This window comes from Streptopelia decaocto, assembly GCF_964273445.1.
Source record: "Streptopelia decaocto genome assembly, chromosome: 7".
In the NCBI taxonomy this organism is placed as follows: Eukaryota; Metazoa; Chordata; class Aves; order Columbiformes; family Columbidae; genus Streptopelia; species Streptopelia decaocto.
In genome coordinates this window covers 40,755,316-40,779,800 of record NC_138661.1, presented here as the reverse complement: position 1 = coordinate 40,779,800, position 24,485 = coordinate 40,755,316, and the positions used below count along the sequence as shown (strand labels likewise).

The 24,485-nt window shown below is 41.9% G+C and overlaps 1 protein-coding gene across 1 annotated transcript in view; it reads right to left on the bottom strand.

The window, feature by feature from the left end:
- The window catches only part of LTK (leukocyte receptor tyrosine kinase), a gene marked incomplete at both ends in the record, with an annotated part of 94,782 nt that overhangs the window by 23,717 nt on the left and 46,580 nt on the right, over positions 1-24,485 (bottom strand). Inside the window, 8 exons of the mRNA XM_082058335.1 lie at positions 679-780; positions 5,719-5,813; positions 11,218-11,384; positions 13,228-13,328; positions 14,435-14,587; positions 15,524-15,661; positions 17,603-17,742; positions 23,906-24,128. Coding sequence (XP_081914461.1) covers positions 679-780; positions 5,719-5,813; positions 11,218-11,384; positions 13,228-13,328; positions 14,435-14,587; positions 15,524-15,661; positions 17,603-17,742; positions 23,906-24,128 — 1,119 coding nt within the window. The remainder of the gene's footprint in view (positions 1-678; positions 781-5,718; positions 5,814-11,217; positions 11,385-13,227; positions 13,329-14,434; positions 14,588-15,523; positions 15,662-17,602; positions 17,743-23,905; positions 24,129-24,485) is intronic.

Genomic DNA, 24,485 nt, shown 5'->3' with positions numbered 1-24,485 from the left:
GACAGATTGTCTCACTTCACGTGGACACAGTTTTCAGCAGGTGGTGCAGTCATGCACAGGTATTTGTGCACAGCAAAGCAGTCTCAAGCACAACCTCCTCTCCTCAGGCCCTCTAGGCAGCTCTTCTCACCCACACAGTTGTCATCTGTCCCTCAGAGTGGCATTCTCTACTGCTATCAGTAATCTGGTCCCTAGTGTCCCCTGTTCTTCTAGTTCTTAATCCAGTTTTTCTCCTCAATGGATTTCCAGATCTTCATTTACTTCCACTCCCTGGACCTTCATCTTTACACCCCTATTCTCCACCTGTTATGTTCAGCTTCACCACTCACCAAGTCCCAGTAAAACTGTCTATCCCCAGCTTCCTGTAGTGGTCTACATCTTTCTCTCCTGGGTGAGGTGTTGTGCATTCTGAATTTGACTCAGGAAGCTTCTGCTTTTACTTGAAGCTTCTTTACTTAGAGATTTTGCTTTTCTTTAAAGAAGTTCTGCTCTTTAAGCACCGGTGAGGGGCTCCAACAAACTGCTGCCCTGTTGCCAGAGACTACCTGACATGGTTTCCACATTTTTGGGACAGTTTAATTGTGCTGTTGCTATAGGGCAGGCAGATCACATACAAAGGATGGGAAGGGAGACACCTCTTATCGTCAAGAAGTAGGTTTTCAGTACTGAAATATCTACCTGGGAGGGAGGGCTCTTCCAGGGGGTTCAGAAGATGCTCATCCAGGATACTAATCTCCCGTGGGTATTGGCTCTTCCCACCAAAATGATTTGGCTGTCTTCCTGTAGTAGTTTGTAGAATGGACGAGAGAGGTGGGAGGATGGTAGAAAAGAGAGATGCAAAACGTAAAGATCACATGAATGAAGCAAGTACAACAATTTTGTTAAAATAAGTAAATAATACTTTCATCATAAAAGGTGTTATAAAAAAATCACAATTTTTTATTATTCTTTTAGGCCTGTCTCTTGGGTTAGCTACTTGCATCTGTGCTGAAGTCAGTGGGATTTCACGTGAACACAAACTCCCTGTGTGATCCCATGCAGGCTCACCAGCAGGATAAGCTCCTTGGCCAGCAAATTGCACTGAGACTTTGGGGGAAGCATAGTGTGTGAGAACAGGTACTAGGTATTGATGCTTTGCTGGTGAAAGGGGTAGGTGACAATTCTGGACAGCTAAATGAATGGAGGTGTAAAGGAAAGCGAAAGCAAAAATTGTTATCTTTGGTTCTGAATGGTGTCATGGTAGGTAAACCAGCCTAATTGCTACCCTCTCAGCAATCAATTTTGAGCACCTCCAACCTTTCTTAGAGAATAAAATACTAAACAAAATTACAAGTCTCAGTAATACACACAGTTAAGAAACTGCAGTATACCCTTGACACAAAGCTGTAAATCTTTGGACAAACATTTTTGGAAAACACACAGCAAACACTACATTTCTGACCAGCCGAACAGGCTTTTAAAAATTAGGCCTTTCTCAGAGAGGAGGGATTTCAAAGCAATTGCTGATCTAAAGCATCTGAATGCATCAAGAACACCACACATAACCAAAGCTGCCTTACAACAGGAGAAAGTAATAACTGATCCCTTGCCTTATAATCTGCAAGCATCCTGTTTCAATAGTTAAATTACCCATTTTTATGCAGATCTTTGATTGGAAAATATCTATAAGAAAAAGGAGAGTCTTCTTTCCATTTAAGAGCCCTCTGTTAATTTAATACTGAACATTTTTCATCAGTTGAAAAACATTACAAATATTTCAATTTGTTCCAGTTGTGCGAATCTAACAGCTGTTTGATGCTCCATTCAAAAGAGGCACACTCAGTTCCAGCTGGACAATTATCTCTGCCATGAAGCCACTGCTCTAAATAGCAATGATTAGCACCCTTGTTAGCTGTGTCAGAAAGGCCAAATAACTAATTGAAGCATGGAGACCTTGCTGAGCTTTTACTCCTGAGAATATTCCCCCAGGCCTGACTGAAAGCACATTGATGCATGGAAGTAAAAGGGAGCTTTGTCCTGACACATTTTGGTCATGCTGAGACAGAGAACTTCAATGGATGGAGTTCTCAAGCCAGAAAAAAAATGAAATTAACCTCGAACAAATGATCTGGATCAAAGACAAGAAGGAAAACCAAATGAAAAAGACAATGTAGGGCCAGAAGAGATGCTTGATCTCCCAAGGCCTGCACTGAATTACGAATCCCAAAGGTCACAACAGTTTAAGATACTTAGAGATGTACAAGAAGTCTAGGTATGTTTGCCAGAGCCAATGAATGTAAATCAGTCTCTGCGACAGAATCTGTGCACCTGCATGGATTTTTTTGCAGCATTCCAATGGAGTGTCCTAAGGCAATCTTGTTTCTAAACAAACAATCTTTCCTCCTTCTTGAAACAGTCTCAAAACTTTACACACCGGAAGAAAGCTTCTGTCTCCTTCATGTTCAGCAGCAGATAAGCTGCAAGACAAGATGAACATCACTCTGTCCACATGTGCCATTAACTCTTAGAAGGCTGATATTTCATGCGCTGTCAGACATGAATTTGTAAGGTGGCATTTTCTACAAATATAATGTAGCCCAGGGGTCCAGGGGCTGGTGCTCCTGCCTTTTTTAGCTTCCATTTCCTCCTCTGACAGCCAACATGTTGACTGTAAGTGGATTGAATGGAACAAGACCTAATTCACCTTAAGGTGTACCTATATCAGAACCATATGAAGAGCACAGAAGTCCCTTCTCCAAGATTTAGCTAATTCTGTTGATTTCCACACTGAAAAGGGACAGAGGCAAGTGTAAAAGAGATACAGGGTATCTCCTGTAGGAAAAGAGCTAAAGTAACTCACTCCTACTTATCTGTCTCTGGGACTGTAATAAAAAAATACATATAGTGGGCCTGGAGCCAGGATTTCATCAGCGTAAGGTGCCACACAGGATCCTCAAAGTATGCATGGTCTCAGAGATCCCACCTTACTGATGCAGGTTGGAGTATTCCTGGAAGCCTCTCCAGATCATCCTGGAGCAGGACAGAGAATGAGGAAGCTGCACCAGCTTCCCCCTTCCCCATCCCTTTGGTTGATCTATTGCATTTCTAGTCAACACCTTCTTAAATCAGTGAAATGAGGCAGTAATGAGACCTGAACCACACCCCACTGTCCACCTCAATCAATGAGACTGGCAGGTCAACAGAACCAGAATTTGCTGGGTAGGGGACTCCAAAGTCAAGAACTAGAGGTGTGCTATAAAAAAAGCTCTCTTTGGACAGGTTTGCCATTTATAAACCAGTATTCTGGGAGATTGTAAATGATGCACAGAACGAAATGTAATCCAGCTTTATGGAGCTAGAGTGCACTTTGATAGACCACAGACCTGTGATCTTAATTGGAACAATATAATGCTAGGAGCACCAAAAGGTAATAGTAAAAGCAGTGATCACATAAGCACTGAGGAGCACAACATTCAGCATTCTATATGTCGTGCCAGGCCATGTTTCCATATTTAGACACTCAAAATTCAGGCCTCTTCCTACGAAAGTTCACTAAAATGATAAAACATCTTTATGCCTTTCCCTTAAAAGTTCTCACAACAAACAAGACCCATGTCTTCTGCTTTGTGATCCCAACTTACAATGTGATTCAATGAACCAGAATGTGGTTTCATGTCACCTTTTTCACAGGGAAAACATCTGTCACTGCCCAGGAGCTGCCATCCAAACAATGGCTGGTTTGGTTTTCGTGCTTATTGATGTCCCTGAGCTGCCCTCACTACCCACTTGTTTTCCTCATAAATCTTACCGATTCTTTCCTCTCGATTTTGAGATATATGGAAAACCTCACCTTCTTTCCCAGTTTGCATACAGACAAGCAGTGCTTTCAGAGTCTGCACTGGATTTTGTAGAGCATTTGAACTACAGGATTGAAACAGATGGAGAAAATAATATTTACATACTAGCAAGCAGCGAATTCTTCCTTCCTGCCATACATCCTTCCTGCTGCCCTCATGCGAAGAATTCACTGCTTGGATCTTAATTGGCTCCATCTCTGACATCTGAAACCTCTCCTTGTCAGGGACAAATAATTTCATTACTGAAAACACAGCAGAGCTCTTGGGCTTCTCTGCAACATAACTGAATTAAAGTCATGAGAAGACAAATGCAAGGGGGTTGCTTTCAGAGGTGAGAAAACGTCAGTTTGCGAAGAGGATTCAAGGAACAGTGGCAAGAGTAAGGCTTCCGAGAAACATGTTTCCTTCACAATGTCTGTCTTGTGCATGAGTCACACATCTCAGACGGGGTAGGTGGCAGCTGCTCCTGGACATCAGTGCAATTTATACTGAGTCACTCGGGCAGTCTAATAGACAAGCTCTGATAATATTGCTGCAGTGGCAACTAGACCCCACCCATTTGCTGGAGGATACGTCCCCATACCAGAGCCAGCAAAATGTCTGTGGGTAAACTGAAGGCTGTATTTGCTCTCAGGAGGGCAGTAAACTCCAGCAGCTGGGCACACATCAGCTGGCACAAGAGCATCTGGAATCACTCTCTTCAGTTTCCTCAAAAGATTTCAAAACAAAGTGTTAACATGGAGGTCTCAAAGGGTTTGGGAGCCAGGGGTTTTATGGAGCTGGAGTAAGCAAACTACATTACCATCAAGGAACATCTCTTCCTCTTAATTTCAAATGAAAATGTGCATGCTCAGCATTTTATAGAAGCATGGTTTCAGTGCCCACAGAACAAAGAGATAGAGAACAGGAGACTTATTCAGAGAAAGGTGAGAAGGGAAAAGGGTTTTTGTTGATGAAGAACTTTTAACACGTCTGTTTTGACATAAGCCTTCCCACGTTATGTCAGGCTACAGCTAGTCTCTGCAGGGATGTGTTATTACTTTAAATGCTGGCATACTGGGGGTGATGACATATGAAAGGTAGCACAGGACCACTGATGTACATTTTGGCTGCAACAGAAGCCACAATTCAAGTGCGGCATATTCTCCAGTTCCTTTACAACGGAGCATATAGGTCTTTTCTCCAGGATCAAAAAGAAGGCAGTTTCTAATGTTCGCAAGTGGTCCAAGTATCCAACCTCCTTCCACTTCTTTGCCTCAGAAGGTAACACTGGTTGCATTTTTCAGTGGAATACATTATGGTCAGCCGCATTTGCAGTAATAAAGCAAAGGAAAGCACATCTGTTGTATATCTGGCAGTGACAGCTGATATACCTCCTTGAAGGGCAAAAAAAACTTGTTGCAATAATCTAAGCTCTGCTGTCAGAGAGCAACTTAATTCCTCCATTTTCTTCCTTTCCTCCACTAAAATATGGTGACTTTCCCCTTTGATTTCAGCAAATTCCCTTCAGCTATCAATTGCCAGGGTGCATAGGTCAGCGGGGACTGCTGAAGAACAATGTGATGTAATCCTTCCACTTAGGAGCTAAGGAGTAAGGCTAGTGTTTCTTGCCAAGACACACAGCAACAGATCTCAACTATGTGATACAGTATATCCCAGATTAGAGAAAAAAAGAGCATGAGGAGACTCTGACACACAATAAAATTACCTCTACTTCCAGTCTTCAGTGGGTCTGAGATAATATGGCATTGTGCTGGAAAAGCTAACATAAATGATCCATGTGCACTCTGTGGGGGGAACAGAGTATGTGTGTCCTAAATTTGTGGAATGCTGATTACACTACTCAAATTCCTTAAGGGATTCTACAACATTTGTGGCTCACCGTCAGTGAAGCAGTCCAATCCAAACGTAATATTGTCGATAGCAATGTCAGCGTGGGAATTCCAGCCCCAGGTTGCCAGGAGTTGCAGTTGAAACCTTTGCAATAAGACAGAAGTTTTAGAGAAGACAGACAAAGGGGCAGAGGGAAAACGAAACAAAACAGAACCACCCTAAAAATAGAATGTTCCCTTATCATCGCATCATGATCATCACTATTTAGAATGTTTCTTCCAGACAAGCCCTCCTCGGCAGCCAAAAGGGCTTGCTAGAAATCTTATCCACACATCAACAGTTAGTAAAGACCAATCAACATTCATAAAATGCCAGATTTCACAGGGAAACAAGAATGAGACCCCTACTTGCCCTACTGTCTGCACACATATGTAGAAAAACAAGTTACTGTCCCTTACTAATAGTTATACACAAACATCCGTATTCAACTGCTATAAACAGTCAGGGAATTAGACATGTACAAAAGGGGAGGGTAAAGAGAATGCCCTTCTTTCCATTCCCAAAGAGATAGCCAGAATAAAAACTGAACAGAACAACAATAACCAAACAGACAGGAAACAGGCCTGAAACTCAGTCAATGTAACATAACGAGATGACATGAGTTCATTTCAGCTGAAGGTCAGGACATTTTAAATTTCAGCCATAACTCCCTGAAGTGTTTGCTTTCTGGGCTGTCTCATCTTTTTCCACCATGACCAGGTGTTTAGTTACTTATCTGGGAGGTCTGTCATATCCCACGTGTATTGCCATGTTCTGAATTCACAAACAGGAAAGAAAATGGTCTGAAGGATCTCCTTCTAATGGATAGCACTGAACTGTTTTTCATTAAATTTCAGAAATAAACAGGTGCCTGATGTCCAGTCTGTTATTAAACGCATATGGAGAGGATCCCTACTGCTGTCATAGGTGAAGCTCAACGATGATTTATGAGAGATCAAGCACTAACCTGCCTAACACATTAATCATTCAGTCTAGGAACACACTTGTCCCAGATTAGTGGCAATAAAGCATGTGTGCGTATTCCACCCACCAGCCAAATGTTGATCTATATCCAGAGTTAATAAAATGTTGCATAGCTGCATCAAAATCTTTAGGGATAAACTGCTTTTACTCCACTCAAGAATGACCCCTTGTGCTAAATGAAAGCATTCACACCTCCAGAATCTGAGCCCTCTGGGAATAAGTGTTGGTGGAGCAAATGCAAATCAAGGGTCTCTTGAATAACCACTCTCTTAGCTGTGGGGTCAGCAGGGGAATTTGCCATTAGATCTCTTTCCTACAAAAACCTGCCTCTTTTTTAGTAGGTTTAGCAACACTTTCGCATTTTCAGTCCTTGTACATAAGTCCACTGACACAAGACAGTAAATCCCCCAGCCATTTGATGGAAGAGAAAGTCACAGAACCCTGAGCCCAGGACTAGGGCCCTTCCAGGACCCACAGCCATAGATACAGCAACAGAGCCTACCCCTTACTTAAAGCACCCACATGGTAGGGTACCCTTGGCCAGCTCAGCCTGCTGCATCTGGTCCATGGAGCCAGAGCAGGAGAGAGTCCATGGTGCTGTGTCACTAGGTAGATTTCTGCTCCAGATGTGTACAAGTGGGAGCCTGGGGAATGACATCCCCCGCCCCCTCCCAGTGCATGAGACTAGACATCTCATAAGCTCTGGGCTCTGCATGTCTCCCCTTCCTCATAACTTGAGAAAATAGGAGGAATTTGCCTTTTGAACTCTGTGCTCTGTTAGCCAGAGGGGTTTCCAGTGTTCCTGTTCATTGAGCTCGTTTTGCTGAGTCCAGCATATTATACTCTTCAGCTCCATGATGTCTGGTCTTCTGCCTGTCTGATTTTCTTCTGATAGCAGCCTTTTTCCCTGTGTCTGTGAACCCAGTGAGTGAATTTGCCAGCTGATCATCAGAAGCAGTTTTCCAAGTAGCTAGATGCCCGACTGGGAGGGTGATCAGCAAACTGTGTAGTTTGTCTTCCTTCTCTCCTAACAAATAAATTCACTGGAGGAAGCTGCTGCTAAAAACTACTTATATATCCCCTCCAAGGTCTCCTCTTTCTTTCTGCTAAGGCTTCTCTCGTTCTGGCCCCATCAAGCCGTTCATGTCCTGCTACAGCAACTATTTGTGTTGCAATTCATGTTTCCCCTTTCTCCTTGTGTGATCTGTACCCTCCCACCCACTTTGCTGCTGGCTATCATCCCTTTGAGGAACCAGGATAAAATACAGCCCTTTCATACAGCAAGAGAAGGACAGGAATTTGCTGAAGATTCAGGATACAGGAAAAAGACATGCCAGCCCAAACTCTGGACCAAAAAATTTCCTAAAAGCAGCATTGCTGGAGTTTTCATTACCAATGAAAGCTACCAGCACCCACAAATATACAGAAAAATAATTCATGGAGATTTATACTAAGCTGTGCTAGGATTGTACAGCCATGTTCATTGTATACCTCCGCTTACAACTGTTTGCAACTTCACCAACCTTAGACCAATTTAGGCTGAACTTCTCTATTTTGGTATGACTTGCCTAGTAGTCAAAATGTTTTGCCGGTGCTGAGCATGAGGCAATGCAGGGATTTATCATTCTGGACGTGCTTGAAACTGCTGACATCTTTTTAAGTGCTCTGTGCTAGCCGGTACTGGAAGTGGGATCTGAACTTTGCAAGGAAGCGTCACATGGCAGGGATGAGCTTTTTTTTCCATGTGAATAAGAATCTATTCAAATTTTAGTAAAATGTCCTTGAAGATTTAAAATCCCTGACACTTGATGCTTGATAATTTTTTTTTTTTAATTCTGCAGTCTCTCCTTCCCTGTATATCTTCAGGTCTGGGGTTAAATCATACTATCCATGGCCATGCTGTTATGAGATGTGTCGGGTCCTGCTTCAGCTATGTGAAGAGAGAACTGCCCTTCCAAATTAATGAATACACTTTTTCTTCCCCAACCCTTCTTTCTTTTGCTGATCCTGGCCAAATGTAGAAAAAAGCTGCCTACATGGAATACAGAGCGAACAAGGTGGCCTCAAGTTGCGCCAGGGGAGGTTTAGATTGGATATTAGGAAAAATTGCTTCATCGAAAGGTTGTCAGGCATTGGAACAGGCTGCCCAGGGAAGTGGTGGAGTCACCATCCCTGCAGGTGTTTAAAAGACATAGAGATGAGGTTCTTAGGGACATGGTTCAGTGTCAGAGTTAGGTTAATGGCTGGACTCTCTGATCTTGAGGGTGCCTTCCAACTAAAACAATTCTATGATTCTAAGGTGGCATATCAGAAAGGCTGCGGAGATCCCTGGTAAAGATCCCAGGGGAGCTTGGACTTGGTGTGCCCGGGGGTTTGGATCCGAGATCTATGGACAGAGAAAAATAGCCAGTCAAACAAGAAGACTGGGAATAAATCTTTACTGTAGGTCTGGGAGAAGTTCAGAGAGGGCAGTTATGACTGGAAGCATGAGACAGATACAATGGGTTCATAAATGGAAGCCTAAAAGAGAAGAGAGACTAAGTATATGAAAACAAGGAAGAAGGGCACTGAGTGCTCATAGAAGCAGATGAGAGGGGAAACAAGAAGCAGAGCATGGACGGAACGAGGCAAGAGGCCTGGAATGGAGCCCGTGTCCTGGGGGGGCCAAAGACCAGGGTTTCCTCAGTTGGGGCAAATAGCTACACCACCTTCCAGCAAAGTGTGTGCTGCTTCTGTTTCTGTTCTAGATCAGTGCAGTGAATGACAACGTGCTACTTCTGTTAGTCACAGGTAGCACAGGTCTGCCTGCCAGACTGAACAGTTCCAGCCTCACCCCCAGTGATTGTCACTGTTGTGCCACATCAGTTTTAAATTTGTTTGAAAATGGCATACAAAATGTTACATGAAGTCAAACAAGGTAGAACTACTGGAAACAGACTGTCGTAATACACACATGCATGGCCTACCTACTCCTTTCATTTTGTCTAAGTGCTCAACTCTTTCAACCATTACAGTATTAGAACACCAATTTTTTTTTCACGCAGTGCTGGCTAGTGCTCCTTAAACCCTCTTGCTGTCCATTCCCTGCTGACACAGAACATCCATTTCCCTTCAGAATGGAGGGCTCGTGCAGAAATTGGAGGCTTTGGAAAACAAGCATAAGGGACTGTATTAACAGAGGAGGCAGAAGGTCTTAAATACCTCAGAAGAGCCCCTAGGACTCTGCAGTGGTTAGGTCCACATGAAAGTGCCTGGGGAAAAGAGGTGTTCTGGACAAATTCAGTGGTCATACTGTACATAGGCAGAACTAAACAGATGCTAATCCACAGGGCTCTAGACTGTGTCAGACTAGAACATTAAATACACAGCTAGCATGCAAACTTCTCCTAACCTAAAGGAATAATTCATGGCAAAGGGGCTTATGGTGAACGCATGATAATGCTGAGACCAAAGATAATAATGAAATTAAACTAGAAAGAGGGTGGAACAACATTCTCTCTCTCTGAATTTTACTGCTGCTTGGGTCTGAATTGCTATGACTTCCAGATCCACATCCTTTAGCCTTTTACACAAAGATGCAGAGAACCTCTGAAGTTAAAAGAAATCCCCTCACACCCCCTAATTCCTGCAGTTTGAGACATTATTTATTGCCAATATTAGGTAGATATTTTTCCATTTATAGTATTCTCTGTATAGACTTTGAAATTTTTTTTGTCTTGAGTGTCATGTGAAACCGGTGTTCCTGAGGAAACTGCAGAAAACCAGATTGAAGCAATTTAAAATCATTTGTCTTGTGCAAAATAACCAGCTGCCAATACCAGCTACATGGTTTGAGATGGAGTGACAGTGGGTAAGGTAGGGAAAGTACCTGATTAAAATTAGATTGGGTTGAAACTCTTTGAATCTTCAGTATTTTACTTCATTTGAAAACCAATGTCACGCTGTATTTTCACATCTAAAACTGTGACAACTTTTGTGCAAGGCTGATTTGGGCAACGGTCTTTTCCCAAGATTGTTGCATCAGTGATGTGGCCATGAATGATCTCCAGCTGCCTCAGCTGCACTGACAGCAGATCCTAGGCTTGTAGTGGTGCAACTGTGATTTTACCACTCCTTTGACTCACATGGTTGTTTTTACTGTGAGAGTACAAAGTGCAGCTATGCTAATACAGCTGTTTCTCTACTGGGAGCACTTTGCTACTGTGAATATACTGGCTTTCTCAAGTTGGTAAAAGTTTCTAGTACAGACTCTTGCTATTGCCAACACTTGAGCACTGTCTGAGGCTGTGTGGAAGTGCAGACACACCATGAGGGCTTGTGCTGAGATAGGCTCTGTACGTGCACAAAGATATGCATGTGTGACAGAATACTTGCTCAGCAAGAAGAATTGCAGTACTCCTGTAATCTTTTCCATAGAAACAGCTCTGGAAGAAGGTAAGAATGAAAGAGATGCTTCACAACAAAGACAGTCACAAATTCCTAAATCTCCAGAGATAGCCCTGGACGCTGCTGGTAGAGGTCTTACCGGTTCTGAAGTACTGGCATTGGTAAGGTGATGAGAAACCAGTGGTCACTCCAGCTCCCTGATCTTTCCCACATTGGCAAAGTAACTGGAGCTCCCTTTATCTCTTCCCTGACAGAGAAGGAGATGGTACCATTGTAGCTGCCAAAAACATACACTGAGAATTGGATCTGTAACAGAGGAAGAAGAGAAAAAGAATGGTAATCTGTGATAAAAGGGGAAAGGTACTCACTTCTCCCCTACTTCGGTACTTGAGACACCAAACCTTTGATCCTGGGTCAAACTGTTTAATCATGCACACCACTAAGGCCCCCATTGCTTGTGTATGGCTCATCACTTCCTAGCACAGAATTTTCTTAGTGGAGACCCTGACTGACACAGCTGTTTGGCAGCTGTTCTCCAGCCACTGACAGCAATATCCATGGCCTCAGACACCATCTGGGTGAGAGAAGACTGGTTTCCTTGTTATCTCCTTCAGGAAAAGAAAAAAAAAAAGCAGTAAAGCAGAGGAACACAGGGTTAAACCCCGGAAAAGTTTTATCATGAAATGCTTCCACTAGTGTTAGGTTATTGCAGAAAAACAGTCCCAAATACATTCCTCTTCAGTGTTCTCACCAGCTTAAAGATTCCTGTGAAAGGGTTTGAACCACAGTATAAATCTTTGAAGGATTCCCATCATAACCACCCAGGTCAGCGTGTTGCACTGATACGGCTCAATCTGCATTCAGGCACCAACTACATAGGACACAAAAGCACTCCAAAGGGAGAGCTGCCCTGCCCCAAATGCTCTTGAAATGAGGAATTAGGCTGTGTCTAGAGGCAGGAAGCCTCCATCCACATACTTGCTCCAAGTCATAGGCAACACCCATATGACAGGTGAGCAATCCTATCACCAGACCAAAGAGTATTTTGAAGCAGGACTCGTTCCTCTTTCTTTGGAGCAACCACTTCCATTTTGCCACAGAGCAAGACAGAACTGCTATTTCCACCACAGCTTTGAGCCCTCAGCTGGTCTTTGTATTACAGAGAGCATCAGCAGGAAAGGGAGCACACACAGGCACGTGCTGCAAAGAACAACCACAGGAAGGTTCCTTGCTCCTGAAATGTGCGTTCAAATCCTTGCCAGTGTGACCTGTACACTACAGCCAACAGCTACTGCTTCCCCTCCTCCTGGTTTTGTGAACCCAGCTCCAAGCACATTTTATTTTGTTGGAACTACCCAGCAAACCTGGCCTGGGTTTATAAATAAATATAAATGCTCAAGTTACATTTTTGGCAACTGCACTATATTTTTTTTGCCAGCTCTGATTAAGAGGCATCAAAGCTTTCTATTTTCTTCTAGCAGGGCTGGACCCCAGCTCAAACTTGTAGCTTAATTTTCCTAAGTGCTGTGAGTACAATATTATTTAATATTTTTAATTCAAGCATCTTGGAGCTCCCCTTATTCTTTGTAGAGATTTGAGCTGAAGGCAGGTTATGTGATTTTATACAGACCAAATTGCCCTCACCTTTTGAAATCCCCGAAGAATGTGAACAGAAGTCTATTATCTTCATCTTTTCCTGGAAAATCTTATGTCTACTAACTTCACACTCCTGTTCTCAGTAAATCTGTCAAGTTTGTTAACTCCTACAAAAGTACTGTAGACTTTTTGTAGAGAAGTCTCAGCAGCAAGTATACTGAATGGCTCAACAAACCAGACAGCCAGCTCACTTTCCTACAAACCAAAGCCACCCCATACAATTCAGGTGCTGGGTACCTTTCAGAGGAATAGTCGGTGCAGTTAGACAGGGGAGATTTTCATACAGAGGAGTTGATTTGGGGCTCCTGCTTTCTCTTACTGGAGATGTACTTCATGTCTCTTTTGCAGTTTTCAACAAGTAGCTAGCTAGGCAGTCTAGCCAACTCTTCTGTTTTTCAGTGTTTTGCAGAGCGTGGAGAATGAGCTGGTTGCGCAAACAGCGCCTACAGCCTGAAGATTAACTCCACAAAGGTGCTAAGACAGAGCAATATACCTGGTAGTCTTCAGTGGCAATACTGGCTGGCAGGCTGGTACTGTAAGCCTTGGCTGTACCCCTCGTCTGAGTGTTGTCTGCTCGCAGGTAGAGGAAGTGTCCTGTGAACAGAAAAGTGAGTCAGAAAAGGCAAGATGATGGTTTGCTTTTTTTTAATGGTCTCTTGAAATAATTTAACATCAGTGTGCTGAAGCACAGTGTAAGTAAGATGACAAGCACGGCTCGAGAGCAAATCTATTAGTGAGGATATAATAATCACTCCGGCAGATTTCAGCAGCACAAATGTCAATATCCCAAACCTGTTCCTGGAACGTAAACCCATAAACCTCAGACATCACTCAAGTATTTTCCCATACAGGAGCTCACATCAGTCTACAGTGAACTCCTAATCAGCCCCAATTCTTACAATACTAGTATCAATGACTCTTCGTGAGACAAACACTGAGCTGGAAGAGCTTATTTGTAGTCTTTGTTTCCAAGGACAAGCTCTCAAGAGACAAAGAGGACACTCATATGGACACCCTTCACTTTGACAGGGAATTGTGAGGAAAGACTCATCTGTGCTAACACTTCTGACTTTCAACCTGAACACATGAGGGTCTGGCCTCCCTCCTTCTTATTTACCAAGCTGACAGTTCTGGGAATTATCTGACTCTTTTTATTGTGGTACTCTATGGCACAGAAAGTGTATGATCACTTGGTCTTCAGGTATGCTTACATGTGATGCTCTTCCAAACCCACTGGCGGAGTCTGGCAGAAGTCTCAAAATTTGTTTCTACAAGCTGCTTAGTTGTGCTGGGCAATTTTTTCTTTGTGATGCAACAGTTATCATGCTGCTACTGCAGTACTCTGCACTTGCATAGCTCGTAAGAGGAAGAAGAAGGGAAAAAGTACACACAAGAGGAAAGAAAATTCATTATAGATATATATATATGTTTTTAAGGTGAAGGAGAATCGGTGTCTTTGATAGTTTCATGTTAACTTTGTTGTAGAACTTGTTTCATATAAAGTTTTGAAACATGTTCAGAAGTTAATTTTAGCTGCATTTGAAGTTCTTATAGGTAGCACTGATGTTAAAGTTCTTTTGGCAATGCCAAAAAATTCAAAACCATTTTAAAAACCTAGGTTCCAGGCTCTTGTATATATATACATACACACACGCACACATATACACACAGAGAGTGAGAGAGAACTATGAGGAACCTACCACCAGTGGCTTGCAAGGTAGATCCTACAAAGGAGTCATGTGGAATCATTTCACTAAAACCCTGAATAGACCAAGGAGATGCTGCAGTTTCATTCAGTGTCCAGCCACATGGACCCTCTTCAAAAGAGCAATGTGAACCCTCTGGGAGACTGTCTACCATGGAGAACAAGAAAAAGCAGAAAAATATGAGAAACTTGATTATGGAAGAACATGAATGGCAGCAAGAGTCAAAACTCATTGTGGTTGCCTAAGCTAACCAACCTATGCTACAAAGTTTTTTAACATTGAAATATTTATACGTCTCATTTCTTTTTTTCCAGAGCCACTCTCACAAAGCCAACACTTTGCTCTTGGAAATATTTGAGATTTTTCAGTTCTCTCCTGCTCTAGATACTATGCAAAACTGCAGCTCCCAAAGTCTAAAGAATGGTAAATCACTGCCATATGTTTGTAAAGGCCTTGCTGTATATGAAATTAGAGACATCAAAAAGTTTTCTGTGTTCACTTAAAGGAAGGTGAATCAACGGATTATTTCAGATCTTTGCCACTATACTTGCAACAAAGCTACATGATGCCTCTTAGCACCATATGTACTGAATCAGGGGATTTCCCTGTCATGTCGTGCAAGAAACATTCTGAACTGGGATCTTGCAGGGACAGATTTATGACCATGTTTTTGGCTGGCACTAGAAAGATGATCAGCACCTTCCACTGAAGGGAGGTTCAGACCTTGGGTCCAGAAGGAATTTCTCACCCAGCTGCAAACATGTACATAAGGTTTTGCCTTTCTGTGAAGTAGCAGCACATATGAAAGCCAGGTCATTGAGGTCCTTATTGGAATATTGAAAAAACAAACACCAAAACAAAAAAACCCCAACAAAACAAAAAAACCCAAATCCATTTTATCCTATATAGGGTGAATTTTCAAAGAGAATCTTGGTATCCAAACAATGTAAATAGCATAAAATAATTCAGGAGGCGAAATACTGAATTAATCTAGAGATTGAATCAATTTAACTTATTTTTCAGTCTAAGTTATTTCTTCTAATGGGGTGAATGTTCCCACAAAGTGCCATGCCACATACTCACCACACCTCAGTCCTTCCTGTTCTTTTGCAGGGCAATCACTGATGAATTCACAGATTTGTAGGTGGCTGACACAGCCTCCATGAAGGCAGGGGAAAGTGGAGCCTTTATCATATATGGAAAGATCTTGGTTTTCTTTATCTAAAGGAAAAAAGAAAAGGAAGCCCAGAGATGAGTTGGCAGAATGTGTATGATCCTTCATGAGCATCAGCCTTCATGTGTTGCACCTCAGAAAGAGTCCTTTGGGTGGTAAATGATACTCACCTCTGCTTTTTACCATGTAGGTTTCTGTCCAGAATGACATTCCTGCAGATCACCTCAGCTCTCACTGAGACCAAATCTATTGCTCCTTTCTCTCTCACGCATTAATCTTCTGCTGTGTTTGTGCTATCTTCATTTATTTATTTTAATGAAGGATCATGCAGTTTCCTACCGTGCTGTGCTCCTCAGTTCCACACACATGCCTGTGCAGCTGTGACACGCTGCAGGTCACTCTGCTGCTGGAGGCAGAGATACCCACTTAGCTCCAGTCCTGACAGACACATTGCTCTGCCCTACTGAGGCTCAGGCTTAACTAACACTCCTGCTGCTGAAACACTGTGCCAGCTCTGTGGCATCCAGTCTGTGAAAAGAGCTGCTGCCCTAGCAAGTTGGCTCACTGTGCAGGAACTTTACTACCTAGTCTAGTCAGCTGCATTTTGGGAGCATTTCACTGACTGTACAGGTACCCAGCAACCAGGCTGAACACAATTTTAAAGTCTGATATTTACCAAAAGCAGGACTGCTAATGCACCCAACCTGCCCTGTGGATGTGTGTGTGTGCACCAGTCTGTTACGGACCTGAGGGTGTCCGTACAGCTCTTCTCAACCTGCTCCCCTCTAGCAGAACTCTGTAAAGAAGTTCCACTGGGACTATTACTGCTCTGGAAAAAATGAAAAAGTTAGGGAATCAGCTCCAGAAGAATGAGAAAAGGACACCTCTGCAGCAATCCAGGTACACAGTCTGAAACCAGTATTTCTTTATGGCACTATGTTGTGCTGGGTACATGCATCAGCTTATGCAGGGACTGAGTGTTTAGCACAGGGCTCCAAGCTGCATGCATCCCCTTAAAACTCTGTGACTGTCAAAAAAAAACATTGCATTAAAAATAAAACATTTGTTAAATTAAAAGACTAATGACTGCAATAAAATTAAATCTCTAATATGATCAAAAGTAGCCTCATGAAACCGCTCTGTGAAACCAGAATTCTCTTTTTTACACTTGAAGCTTTTTACATTACATTCAAAGCTATTTCTACAGTGTCTGCAAAGTGGAGGCAATGGCATTATATTGATGCATAAAAACCAGGAAGTGAAGGTGATTATGTCTCCAACTTGCTGGCTGCCTGTGCTGACAGATTCTTGTACTTCCAGGAAGCCTAAATGACATTAACAAGGTTCTGCACAGCTACTGAGATATCATTTGCATGACATTCACAACAGGACTGGAAGAGCCAGGTAAAACTGAGGATTTCTGAGCTGAGCACTCAGTACTTTGGAGATAATAATAACATTTCAACTAATTTCATTTTAGACAGAAGTTATCAGCCTGGCAGTAGCAAATATACCCCATGGAGCGTAGATCAATATTTTTCTTTATAGATTTGGAAGATAGAGCCCCAGTATGGAAAAAGCCTTGGTGACACAGGGTAGTCTTTTTTTCTTGATTATTTAAGAAAGAAAATTATTAAATGCCACAATAAGCTAGGCAAAGACTTTTTTCCATCCCTGTTGCTGGATGAAGCATAAGCCCCGTTTTCTCATAGAAAGATCAAGCAAAGCAGATCTGAAAAGCAGAGAGGATCACTGAAATCAATTCTATAACTCTGAGCTTCAACCCTGTCTTCAGAGCCCATACACATGTGTGCACACACATAAAACACATGCAAATATGACTATGACAGGTAAGTACTGACAGAAATCCCAGAGGAGACTCAGCTTTCATTTAACTCACATCTAACTGACTCCCTTATCACACTCATCAATTCTGGTGAGAATGCTGCTCTCTTTTCTGACTGCATTTGGGATGTATTGCCACATACCATGAAAGCAGTTCCTGAGTTGCAAGGAGCCCACTGCCAGCACTTCAACCTCTTGTGCTCCACAGTTTGAATACAGCAAGGTGATTTTAAAAGGTCTTTCTATTCGGCCAATATGGGCCATCAGGTATTTCCATTTCATCCTAGAAGACAACAAAGAACTATCAGACATGCACAGCACACTGGAATCCATGGGGTCTCTAGCATAAAGTTTCTGCACTGTACCAAATAAGAGTAATAGCCTCCACAAGGGGGACAGATCAATGAATGTAAACTCCAACATAACAAACAGGTGTTAATATAAAATAAGTGATGCTCAGCCTAACCAGCTCATTTTCGGTCATCTTTGCAGCAGATCCTATTGCTAATGCTGAAAAGATCGCACCATTCCGGATGACTCTAAAGTTAAAATGGGGCTTAATTTATCACCAGTTTTGGACACTCCCCCCTGATATGTGCCTTCCACATATCGGGTTATGTTCTGTTCACTCTCTGGATCTCCTCAAGCTAACACCGACATTGTATGTCCTGGAACGAAGTGTCTGGCCCTGAACATTTCTTAGTTGTGTCAAGTGTGAGAATCTTTTTCTCTGTGCATTCTCTACCTAATCTCCCATCTTAAGAAGCTACAGTACATCTACAAAGCAAGAGGAAGAAAAGAAGGAATATTACAGAAAATACAGATTGCTCTGGTATATTACAATACACCACAAAAAAAAGTCATCACCATTAGACAGCAAAGGTTTCTCAACTGCAGCACTTGTGGCCATTCAGAGAAAGACAAATAGTTCTATGTAATTTTAACGATGCTTGTTAGGCATCAAAAGTTGGAGATACCAAATGGAAATTTTCAAAGTACCTTTCTCAAATCAGTCTGACGAAAGGCAGGGTATTCAGGTGTTGTTAAAAAAATTCAGCACACACATAAATACCTGCAGATTCCCTAAACTCATCTGAAGTTGAGCTCCTCTTACCAAGATGATCCTATTTCTGCTGTTTCCTGTTCCATCATACCATATTCAACAGCTCAATATAATTTATTTTAGCTTCAGAAATGTCCAGCCCTGAATTACAACTGCATCGTCTCCACTACCCAACAAAGGACAATGACTGCTTTACTTTCATTCTGTATTACAGCGCAGCTTCAGGAATATCCAGCACGTAAATATACATCATATAAATACACTTACAAATATATTCCCCCTGCCACACTGTGGCGCAACAGCCGAGACTATTCAGCACTGACCCAGAACTGAATCACTTCTGCTACATGACAGAGCTTTGTTCATCACTCCATTGCAAAAATCAATGGTTCTTAACCAAATTGGTTCAATGAAGGTAAGGACAGCCTTTAAACCTTTTGAATCTACCTATTAAGCATACTAGACCTTCCATGCACTGAGACATAGTTCTAGTACCTCCACCAAGTTGCAACCCACCCCGCAGCTGAGACATCACCACATCACCAGTGTTATCACACCCCTGAGTGCAGGACCCTGTAGCACACAGCTGCTGATTCACAAACAGTGGTACATTTAGTAGTAAGAACTGAAGAGATTACTGCCCCACAGCTGAAAACAATGACTAGTTCAGCTGCTGCACCTTAATCCTACATGGTTTATGAGCTAGATACTTTCGAATTTGCCATTTATAGCCTTGTACATAAAAATAAATGAAAACCACCAGTGATCTAAGTTAATAAACCAACCTCTGAAATGTCACAGCTGAGAAAGACATGCTGTCCCTTCTGCCATCTCTGCTGGGAGAATTGTGGCATCTTGTAGAAGAGCAAGGCCACTGTCTTAAACAACCACTTGTGTGAACTGGCAGCTCTTCTGAGTCAGAGCCCTAAGGCACCATGACACATTCTAGTTGTGCACTCTAGTACTGAAATTTGACTCCATTTATAACACCACAGGAAAAGCTGGCAAGCATCCAGAGACTGTAAAAATGACAAGCAGCTTTGTGTCATCCAGAATACTTTTGTATACGGAGTCTCATCGTCATCAAGGTATTCCCCTTCAGAGAAGGCCTCGCCCCGAAGATCCAGCTGCAGCAAGATTTCTAATGCTGTAAATAATTACACTTTCTTTGCTTCATCTCACTATCCAAACAGGAGCCAGTTAGAGCCAGTTTAATTTTCTTAATGGAACCAGGAATGCAACCCATTGTCAATCTCGCAGCAGATGGATCATTGCAGCAGGCTTCCAGATAAGCCCAACTTGGCAATAACCTTTACTATTGATTTTATGTCAAACTAGATCTCAAGTAATGAGGTAATATTACTCTTCTTCTAAATAGAGATGTGAAAATTTATCAGTATGTATGGGAGGGCTATCAGTTTCTGACTGGATTTTAAGAAATTTGCATGGATAGAAAGTTTAGCGTTTCAAGCAACCTGATGCTTAAGGCAAGAGAATTCAAGATTCACTCTGCAAACCTATAATTTCAACCCTTGGTTTGTATTTTCAACTTTTGATTTTTATTAACCTCTCAAAACCTCCTCTGCAGAGCAAAAGTTTTCTTCCTTCTCCTTCCCAATCCTTTCTATGTCATGCCTTTCCATATCCAACAAACGTAACTGTTTGTTAGTTTTAAGAAAGACTATCTTAACATTAAGAACAATTTCTTCATTAAGAATGAAAAATATAATGCATCCGAACACGAAAGCTGAAACCTTTTCTGAATTAGGGGAACTCACTGCATGGGTTATTGCACAAAGGTATGTATACTAAATGCTTCTAGGGTCAATCAATGAACATACAAATCAGAAACTTTATATTACTTTTCTACAGATAGAAAGTTCTTCTCTGCAAGTCTTCACAAACATCCAGTTCTAGCCATTGGGCTTAAAAGGAAATAGAAGAGAGAGCAGAACACATGCCCACCCCTCCTGCCTTCACCAACCAGTTAGAACCAGTGTATTTTTGGGTGCAATTTCAACGGAAGCACAAGGGGCAGTAAATCATACCCCCAGATTAGTATTCAAAAATTAGAGCTGGACAACCTCTCCTTTTCTAGCCACATTTTTTAATCAAAAAAACCCTACCTGTTTCTAGACATTCAGATTAGCTACATGGCAATGTTTCCATCTATGACAGTAGAAGTTAAGTAACTTTTGCGGATAAAAACAACCACATTAGTAGAACAGAAGTGTCAAAACCAGTTTCTACAAGTGTCTTAGAAGCTGGTAGGGCATTTTAGCACTGCCACCCGCGCCTTGTCTCCTCCCCCTACAACCCCCAAAGAAAGGGACACACACACACATACAAAACTAAGCTGTAATTGTTTTGTGAGGTTAGATAACTGAAAACCCATGTGTGCACGTGGCTGCGAACTTTTTGCTTTTTGACCTGCCAAGACTATCATGACCAGTGTCTTGTACTTCAGAAAGAAAGAAGATCAAGATCAATTTGGCTTACTGACCATGGAAAGGGAAAATATTATCCCTGCCCCAAGTGATGCTTTTTTATTTTCACTGGAGTGGGATTACTGAGACTTGAAAGAAACTAGCTCCTTACTGAACCAGTTTTGGCTGACAATACTGGAATAATTTTGGTCAACAACAAACACAAGCATGTGACGCCATTCATAATAAAAGTACACAGGACTCAGAAGAATTTTCAGCTGTGACTGTTCCTGAGTCTGCATGATAAAGAGAGAAAAGGCAAGATAAGCAAAATAGTAAAAAAGACATTAGATATGACCTGAACCAGCACTGTAACTGTAACCCTGAGAAAGTGAAGACAGCTTTCTGAGCCAAGTGCCAGATGAAGAAGGCCTGGACTTTCAAGAAGTCTACAGGCTCTTGATGTTTGAGCTCTACTGAGATAACGAGAAATATAATTTTATATATTTTTTTGTAAATATATAGAATTTTGAACACCTCACTTCCTCAGCGATTCTCCCTCTACTGGTAATAACTCGGAATACCCACACCTTATAGAGTGGTATATAGTAATAAATATCGTGACTTTGCCCTACTTGTTAAGAAGACACTGTGTCTCAAGTTCCATCTGTTTCTTTGTTCTTTCACTAAGATATATGTGTGAAAAAATGAGTGGCAGTACAAATTTAATGATAAATCCTAGCAGTCAGTAAAGTAGACAGCACAACTTTCTCTCATGCATGACACGTATCCAGGCTTTTGGGAACTGTGTAGCTGATGGATCCTGAAGAAAGAAACACCATCAGGAGAATATCTCCAGGTCCAGAAAGGGGACAGTTCACTGAAGTGACCTGGTACAGCTGGAATTTATGAAAAAGTACAGCTTGATCCTGGAATTGAGGCGTGATAAAAGGGACTGAAGCAGGATTTTCTGGAGTGCCAGATTATCTGGAAAAGTGTAATCTAGCCTTTTTTCTATATCTAAGTTTCTACTTTGATCTCACGACAGTCCCTTGGTAGTAACTGTCAATGGTTAAACTATGTACTACACATAGGCATCTATCTCAAGGTCATTTGCTCTTTCTCCTCCTTGTTCTGCTCTAAATTGTGTGGCAGTGTTTGGTTAAAACAAAAGCCTGTAGAACTCCTATGGAAAGCCCCTGGAAAGCAGGAACGCTTCAGGATGGTCTCTCTTCTTAACAACCAATACTGTTAAAATCTTACTTGTGGAGGGAATGTTCATTTCAGACTATCTGCCTAATGAGAAGCAGCTAAATCACTGTTAGAAATAATTTTTTGTCCTACCTGCACACTCAGATTTTTCTGGAACTGTGCAGAGATTTTAAAGATTTTCCACATAATGAGGGAGAAAAGGAAAGTTATTTGACCTAAAATGGCTCCTAACTCTGCTTCTATCTGTTCCTTCCCCTCCCTTCTGTCTTGATTTAAAACAGGACTCAGTCACCTTCCATCTTTAAAACCTTAATACTAAACCCTCTGATCTTACCAGTGTTTCATTTCATTCACTAAGAAAAAGTAATACCAATGTCTGTGCCAACTTCCAGTAAAGCTTACTCCATTCTAATGTCATCACTTTTAGATAGATGATAATCTTGATTTCAGGTAGAATTGTTTTGCAGTGCTCAAATAAACTGTTGAACAACATCTATGATCCATTCCAGAGACACTGCACTGATTTTGATCAAAGCCTGGTCTGGCCAGTTAGGCAAATCAAAAGTGTGTTTTATGTGCTTATTAGAGGGGAATGGAGCTTTGGCTGCAGTTGCAGAGGCTTGTCAAACACTCAAAAGCAGCAATGGCAGCTATAGGTAAAAAGAGGACATTAGAAACTGATCTCATAAAATGCAAGAGTTTCCTTGTGAAATTGACAAGAAGGGGAAGGAGTAGCCAGGAAGGAAGTGAGCAACAGCTAAAAGCAGGAGAGAGAGAGAGAGAGGGATCTGAAGGAAAATAAATACTTTTTTTAGTCAAACTCTGTTATCTTTGGCTGACCAGGAGTCTTGGCTACAGACATCTATGGCAGTCTGGGGAGTGCCAAAGAATTCAAAGAAAACAAGAACTGGGATCTATTGCTTAAGTTCTCCATGGGAGTCAGTCAGGTGATGGAAATAAAAAGCTGTGTTGTGAGTCTGATCCAGGTTCTTACAAGGCAGATCGCAGCAAAGGAAAAACTAGCACATGGAAAATGGCAAAATCTGATGACATGGACTTTTCTCCTTCTTTTCTTGCTGTAATTAATTAATTTTGCCCATTTCTTCTCCTAGCTGCATTCTGCTACACACTGGAATGAAAAAGGAAAGCAGTGGGAAGATCAAAGAGGAGAGAATACAGGACAAGACCCAGGGTTGCTGCGCTTCCTTTTTTCATCTTCACCTTTTCTCACCTCTAGCCTCTGTTTTTCCCCTCCCTGAACTCTGCAAATGAAGCAGAAGAGGATGCTCCTGAACTTAGCAGACAGGAAGAAATTAGAAAACAGGTAAAGATAACCCTACCTCAAAATGACAAATGTGACCCTTGTAACAATGATAGGACCCCTCAAATACTTGGAGGATATAAGTCATGTTGCCAATTCAGTCTTTGGACTGAGTGCATATTACAGCTATATTCCCAGCATCAGTGAGAGAGTCAATTGCTCTTGACCCTTCCAAATGTGAGGGGAGAAGAGTGAGTCCCAAGCAAGTGTGTTCTTTGCAAAAGCAACACACAAAACCTGGGTCTGTTACAGACATCCTGTCAGGAAGCTGCATGCTTTAGTCCTGAGAGTTCTACCTTCATTTTCTGCTATAACAGCAGCAATGATCTCAAGAAGGGCGAAAATGCTGATAAACAGTGGTCTGGAGGGACTTCACCTTACCCTGCAATTCAAAGTCTAAACAGCTGCAAATCAATGGTCTTACCTGGCATCCTCCTCATGGCCAGCTCTCAGATAAATTATTATACTTCTGTTTGTCTCCACATATCTGATTTCAACTGTGAACCTCTGGAGGAGAGGAACAGCATCCTGTGAATATATGGCCAGTTCCAGCAAGCAAGAGTCCAAGCTCCCAGGCAGGATGGGGCTATGCAGGCTGAACTCACATCTATCTGGGAGCCTACTGGTGTTCAGGAGGAAAATGTCCCCTGTGAGGAAATAAAACAAAACAAAACAAAACAAAAGAGACACACAGTGTGGATGGAAGAGAGATAATAAGAGAAAAAATGGATAAAGAATTTGAAGAAAGGAATCGTGAGAAGAAAGGAGAGGACTATGCACAAAAAAAAAAAAAAAAAAAAAGAGTAGAGAAAGGATAATAAAATAAAAATTACGGAAATAAGAAGTGATAGAAGGAATGACAAGAGAAGAAACCAAACAAAGCAGCGTGAAGATGTTCAACAAAACGAAAGCGAAAGACTTTGCAATTCAGACAGCAGACATGTGGAGCCAGCCCTGGCTTGTAAATGATTGAGCTTCCTAAGAAAAATCCAGTCTCTGTAAGC